This window comes from Temnothorax curvispinosus, unplaced genomic scaffold (genome assembly GCF_003070985.1).
Source record: "Temnothorax curvispinosus isolate PA1 unplaced genomic scaffold, ASM307098v1 QBEX01005310.1, whole genome shotgun sequence".
NCBI classification, from domain to species: domain Eukaryota; kingdom Metazoa; phylum Arthropoda; class Insecta; order Hymenoptera; family Formicidae; genus Temnothorax; species Temnothorax curvispinosus.
In genome coordinates this window covers 37,443-44,227 of record NW_020215090.1, presented here as the reverse complement: position 1 = coordinate 44,227, position 6,785 = coordinate 37,443, and the positions used below count along the sequence as shown (strand labels likewise).

General features: G+C 28.1%; 3 protein-coding genes across 3 annotated transcripts in view; all 3 read left to right on the top strand.

Annotated features, from left to right (window-relative positions):
• The window catches only part of LOC112454744, a 6,388-nt gene extending 3,923 nt beyond the window's left edge, over positions 1-2,465 (top strand). The window contains exons 5-9 of the mRNA XM_025016299.1: positions 735-851; positions 1,062-1,152; positions 1,229-1,371; positions 1,539-1,671; positions 2,358-2,465. Of these exons, the coding sequence (XP_024872067.1) occupies positions 735-851; positions 1,062-1,152; positions 1,229-1,371; positions 1,539-1,671; positions 2,358-2,411 (538 nt within the window). The 3' untranslated portion in view covers positions 2,412-2,465. The remainder of the gene's footprint in view (positions 1-734; positions 852-1,061; positions 1,153-1,228; positions 1,372-1,538; positions 1,672-2,357) is intronic.
• The window catches only part of LOC112454739, a 67,843-nt gene that overhangs the window by 27,394 nt on the left and 33,664 nt on the right, over positions 1-6,785 (top strand). The gene's annotated exons all lie outside the window — the stretch shown is intronic.
• Positions 4,835-6,785, top strand: part of LOC112454746 — a 3,082-nt gene continuing 1,131 nt past the window's right edge. Inside the window, exons 1-4 of the mRNA XM_025016301.1 lie at positions 4,835-5,103; positions 5,375-5,491; positions 5,688-5,778; positions 5,941-6,074. Of these exons, the coding sequence (XP_024872069.1) occupies positions 4,844-5,103; positions 5,375-5,491; positions 5,688-5,778; positions 5,941-6,074 (602 nt within the window). The 5' untranslated portion in view covers positions 4,835-4,843. The remainder of the gene's footprint in view (positions 5,104-5,374; positions 5,492-5,687; positions 5,779-5,940; positions 6,075-6,785) is intronic.

The following is a 6,785-nucleotide window of genomic DNA, read 5'->3' as shown; positions in this document are numbered from 1 at the left end:
GAGAGAGAGAGAGAGAGAGAGAGAGAGAGAGAGAGAGAGAGAGAGAGAGAGAGAGAGAGAGAGAGAGAGAGAGAGAGAGAGAGAGAGAGAGAGAGAGAGACTATTTGCGTGTCTTATTACATATGTCCTCCGGGGCGAAGCCCGGGTAACCAGCTAGTATATATATATACTTATGGTGCGAAATGAGGTCTATTATTGTACGGTTCCACACGGGTTTCTAACTACGTGAAACGAGGTGCTTACAGTGCGAAAAATGTAGAAAAATGAGTTTTTTATTATTCTTGTTTTTTTTTTTTGTCAACGCTGTACATACAGTTCTAATACACTAATAAGATAAAACATTTCAGCAAAATATTTTTAAATTCTAATTATTTTTTATATCAAAATCTTGAAAAACGTTAATTAGTCTGAATAATGAATTTCTCGGAAACTAGGCATTTCCGCAACTTCGCACTAGTGGTTCCGACTACATTTAGTAAGTATACTACATATACCTGTAAATTTCATCAAAATCGGAAAAGCGAGTCTCTTAAAATCTTACCAATTATATAGACGATATTTTAAGTTTAATTTTTGTAACATTTAATCTCAAGTAGGCAATATGCTATAAGCATTACTATTTTGTGGAAAATAGATCGAATATATCATAATCAATTAGCAAGTTTATTTTTTTAATATTTTTCTTATCGGTTACAATTTGTATGTTCTCAATAAAGACATAATTGTATTGACAGCTATCGCTTAACATGTGCGTTCGACACATGCTCATCGAAAACGACACCCTCAAAAACTAAATGCAGACTTTGCACTAAGTTGTTAAGTGCTTTTAGCACTCATCAACATTGTTTAGAGTAAGTACTTGACATACTTTGAAATACTTATAATTGTTTTGCATTGAGGCTAAAATAAAAAATTTTAATAACATTTTATAAGCGTAACAAGATCGTATATGTATTCGTTGCATCTAATATTGCATATTATATTATAATATTGCACATTATCGTTATAAAGCATAATTTTTTATTTACTTGTAACGTACATTATTGCCTTAACTTTTCAAGATTCATCGAGAATATGCAACATAAATTTTCGACATCTTATTTTGTTCTATTTGTGTTTGGTGTGGGTTCGGCGAGTGTTAATATGTTTCGTGTGAGTAACACTTTTAAAATAGCATCAAAGATAAATATCATAAATGGTCTGACAATATTATATTTATTGATGATAGTTATTTGAGGCAGTCACGATGCTTAATATATTCGAAGCTATTGCAACCGGTTTATTTGTATACGCTCATATGGCATATGGTTTTTTTATGAACTATTTTGGGCAGGATATAATTGACCATAGCGAGTATTTTTTTCAACAAATGTGAGTGCATTTTAATAAATAACATGATAATTTTTACTTTACAAAAAAGTATTTTATGTATTACACAATATCCTACCTGCAGTAAATAATTTTAAATCTTTCAAACAATTTATATATATATATATATATATATATATATATATATATATATATATATTAATATATAGTTATAGCACACAATGGTACAGAGCACCGCTATACGCCCAGAAATTATTACTCATGACATTACGACAAAGCACGAAGAACAGCAAGATAATCGTTGGCGGCTTATTTGTTATGTCGTTAGAAGGTTTAGCCACGGTAATATTACGTACATATTATATAGAAGATATATACATACGTATATTTTATCATACTACGTACCTATATATTATCAAGAAATGTATTTTGTATTTTGAAGTAACTTCTTCTTTTTTTATAAGATTTATCTTCTATTCCATTGTTTTCATAATTATACTATTTATTAGGAACAAAGTATAATTTTTTAGATAAAAGTATAGCATTATATAGGGTGTCACCTAATTCACGTCTACTATTTACAGCGATATTCCTTATCAAAAATTGAGTCGAAAAGTCCTGAGCCATTTCTTTCTATAATGTTTAATAAAGCAGTAATTATTGAATAAAGTCAATCCAATCAGCACTGTCTTTTAGCCGGGCGTATAAGTCATGCTACGCGCGTACGTGCTCTGACGTACGGCCGGCTTAGGGCGGCACTGAGTGGATTAACTTTACTCAATAATTAAGCGTTATAGAAAAAAATGGCTCAGGACTTTTCGACTCAATTTTTGATAAGGAATATCGCTGTAAATAGTGGACGAATTAGGTGACACCCTGTATATATAGTAATGAAATTTAAAAGTACGAAAGTGTTACTACACAAAAGTCGGAAGCACATATATAGAAAAATTTTAAGAAAGCATAATATTATGAAATAAAACATAAGGAAAAGAAATTAGTAATATGAAAGAAATTTCTTGTTTCAGCTTGTTAGTATGTCATTGTCTTATTGTATGGTTATGTACTCGGTTCGTAAATAATTATGCAATATATATACAGCAGTAATATGCAATCGTCACAAAATCGTCTGATGAATAACATTACTAATAACAAACCAAAGGATTGGATTACGTAATTACAAAAATAAAAATGTATCACAATGTAATTACTCCATGGTTTTTATTACAGTACAAAAATTCCTTTGGAAAAACAATTAGTAGTTTGAACACTATAATTTTCAAATTATGCAATTTTATATATAAATATCTATACTACACATTATCATCTCTTTATCTGCACATTTTTAATTTATATTTTCTTTTTATTTTATGCTATATTTATACGTATATATTCAGTATATATTTAACGGTTTTATTATTGCATCGAGGGAGGATTTTATATTTCAGTAACAGTTTTAGAATTGTATTACAATAAAAAGGCGACAGTAAAAAGAACTATTTTGTTAAATTATTTAGATTGTATCATTGTCTTACTTTGCAATGTTGTACTTACTCTAAACGTAATTAATAATAAAATAACAAAGAATTTCTGATGTTGATAGCGACGACATCACTCGAGTCACACTGTTCATTGTGAATTGATGTAAATTTTAGCTTACTATAATTTTGATTATGTGCATGGTATTAAATTGTAATCGGGACACAGGATCTTATTCTGTTATCTAATTAAGAGAGAGACGTAGCAACTGTTAACAATAATTGTTAATATTAACAAAAAATCTTAAATTCTATCTTAAATTGCAATACAAATATTTTTTAAATTAATAAACCAATTATTTTTATAAGAATTGACGTGAAAAATATTTGGACTATTATTATTTTGTAACGAAAAACTCAATGGAACAAGACATAGCATATACAATATTTTTACTACCACACGAGTCCAAAGAAGGAATTACAAAAGTGTATAAAATAAACTAATGAAATATCATATTTTGTGTTATGCACTCTCTTGTGTCTATTACAAATATTGAAAATATTTATAGTGGCTTTACAAAAGAAGGGTGGATGCGATCTAAGCAATTTTATATAATTCATGTTCCTTACTACTATTTCACGGTATAAGCGCCATCCTAATCGTCACAGTTATTTCACCCCTTGACTTGTATAAGTAATTCCCCTATCTTTTTGTCGCGCTGCAATAATGTCATGCATAATAAAACAGCTGTAATTATCTTTCTTTTCCCTCTTGGTTGCCGCTGAAAATATGCTCTCAGTTGTCTCACAGAAATGGACTTCGATGGTGGTCGGTATTATACACTTAATCGGGTGATGTTATCCACTATCGGGCTATGGCCGTATCAAAATGCGTGGCATGTCCAAATTCAAAGAATTTCTTGTTTACTTTATTTTGTATCTCTCATAATAATTCAGGTATCATCAAATATTATTATTGATAAATAGATAAGGATAACTACAACTATATAATAGCCATATTATATTTTAATTTTGCTTTCTATTATCTATAATGTAAGATTATATTTTATATCGAGCAACTTTCAGTTATTTACATTTGTCACATATAAATACAATTTGGATCATCTTCTTGAAATTTTATCATGTACGATTCCTTGTTTCATTGTCATCTTGAAATATGTTACATATTGCGTAAAAATGAAATCGGTAAGTCACACTCACCACGATATTAGTCGACATATTATTTTTAAAACTGTACTTGAATTTATCTATAAATTTATCTCAAATTTTTAAAAAACTATAGAATAGAAAGATTACAATAAACATTACAATAAAATTTTTTTAATTTACTTTAAATAAATTTGTCTCTGATAACTGTTAACAAATAGTCAATTTATTATATATAACATAATTAAATTATCATGAGAGGATTTCCATTAATATATTTTGAAATAAATCAATTGTATATTCTTTAAAAAGATCGCGGTATAATGCTTAAAATAAATAAATACGGTAATTTAAGAGCTAAGCATTATGTTATAAATATAAAAGTAACGTATATTGTGCGCAATTGTAGATAAAAAAGATAATGAAAACGATCAAGTACGATTGGAATACATTAAAAAATGAAATGGAATATGAAATAATTAAGAAATATACTTATATTGGAGCATTTTACGCACTACTATTTGCACGTAAGATTGGTGAAACTTTATTATGCTACATCACAAGTGTGTGAAATATATTAATATTATATAAATAATATTTTAAACTTATAAAGCAATTAAATTTCCAAAGGTTGTATAGTTTTTATCATAATTTTTTACGAATATAAAGTTAATTATCTCAGAAATTAACTAATTTAATTAATTAAAATTAAAGAAAATTTTTTGTTTCTCACTATATGTGCTAAGAACGATTTGTTTAATCATCTCAATCGTTACTTGCATTATTGACTTTGAATTTATGTTCAAGTTTTTAACTTTTTATCTTCATGCAATATAATCAATATTAATCTCGTGTTAATAATTACAGTAATGACGTATAGCATTCCGATATTCTTCGTTTGTGTACATTTTATACCAAATCTTCTTGATCTTGTGGCGCCGTTTAACCAGTCCCGTCCACGTCACCTGCTGATTTTAGTGGAATACTTCGTTGACAGCGATGAATACTTTTATCCTATTCTACTACATTTATTCGTGGGCTTTTTTATTCTTCAAATTACACTAATGTCTACCACATCTATATACGTAGCATTCATACAGCATGCATGTGGAATGTTTGAAATAGCTAGGTAAAAAAATGATATGTAACGAATTAATATAGACATTCTAAGATATACCTACACATTTTTTAAATATATCTTACAAGTAACACTACCCAAGTGTCACACGCCGATTTTTTTGAAACTGTGCACACGTGTGGAACTTCGAAAAATATTTGTGTTGTATTTTTTTATTTTTGGCTTATAAAGCGTTTTAATAGTAGATTACATTTTGTAATCTGTAGTCATTGTGTTGAATGATGTAATTCTTCTTTTTGTCAAGATAATTTTATTCTTTCAGCTACCGTATTGAACATGTTCTGGACGATCATAAAAGAGGCAACTCAGTTTCTGAAAGACGTTGCGTAGCTTGCGCTAGAATAATCAGTGCCGTCGACATTCACAGACGAGCTATCGAGTCGGTAGTTTCTCATCGCATTATTCAGGATTTAAATATCGTTTATACGTTTTTTCAAACTTAAGCTTGTGTGATTTTCGTGATATGTTCATCCTACGATGTATTCATCTATTCTGTTTCGAAACTGGTTAAACAGTGTAATAACCTCGTAATATCCTTGAGTGATCCACATAATGCTTTTTTCTTATTGTTAAAGGTTTTTCGAATTCATGAAGAATACTTTTGTAACAATGTATTTTTTCCTACTTTTGCTTGGCATAGCATCTTTAACTGTTAGTCTGTGTCGCGTGAGTAAGATATTGCGCATTTGATAATTTCTATTAACGGAATAAAAATTATAAAAACATATATATATTAAAAGCTTTATTTTTTTCGGTACAAATATAAATATATAGTTGGCAAAGCATTTTTTCCTGTGCAGAAATTTTAGATTTTTTTAAATTTTTTAGGCTGTAACTGCAAAGGGAATTATTGAAAATATTATTCCCATAACAAATGTATTTATTCACTTATTTTATTTCTTTTTTGTCAATTATTCGGGACAAAAAGTGTTGAATCATAGCAATGATTTTTTATCAAGAATGTAAGTTGTTGAAGATCGATATTTATTGAACACATTATTTGAATTATTTTATAATTATTTTTGCACTGTGCACGAAAGTGCTACAATTTTCGTTTATATAAGACTGCGCACAAAAGTTTTTATTATAAATTACAATATTATAAAGTTTTTATAATAAAAATTAGTCGTACTATCATAGCTATTAATATGCAAAACTGTTCTTAACATAAACAAAGGTATAATATAATTATTTGCAAATCCGTAAGTATGCAAAATATATTTTTTTTTATTTAATAATATTTTTTTTATTTGATTTGTGTATACAATAAAAATATATTCACATTGCTGTATAATTATAACTATCAAATTTTTTCAAAAAAATTAAAATTTTAATGTATGTATGTATATGTATTAAAATTTTAATTTTACTATATTTTTAATAATACCATGTTAAGGGGGTTGTCTGGTCAAGAGGCTGTTTTTTAGGGGGGAATTTTTTGTAAGGAATTATATAAGAATATATTTTTTTGAAACTTTTACATCATATTTATTGATATTTGAAGAGTATTTAGAAATTTTTTTAAGTTGATATATGGCCAAGAATCCGCTGTAGAGTGCCCCGACGACAGCTGTGTAAAAAAAACGGTACCCACGATTCCGGATCTCCAGTTCATTCTAAAAAAAAAAATTTTTTTTAATCTGTGGATGTGTGGCTATCGTGTGAACTAGAAC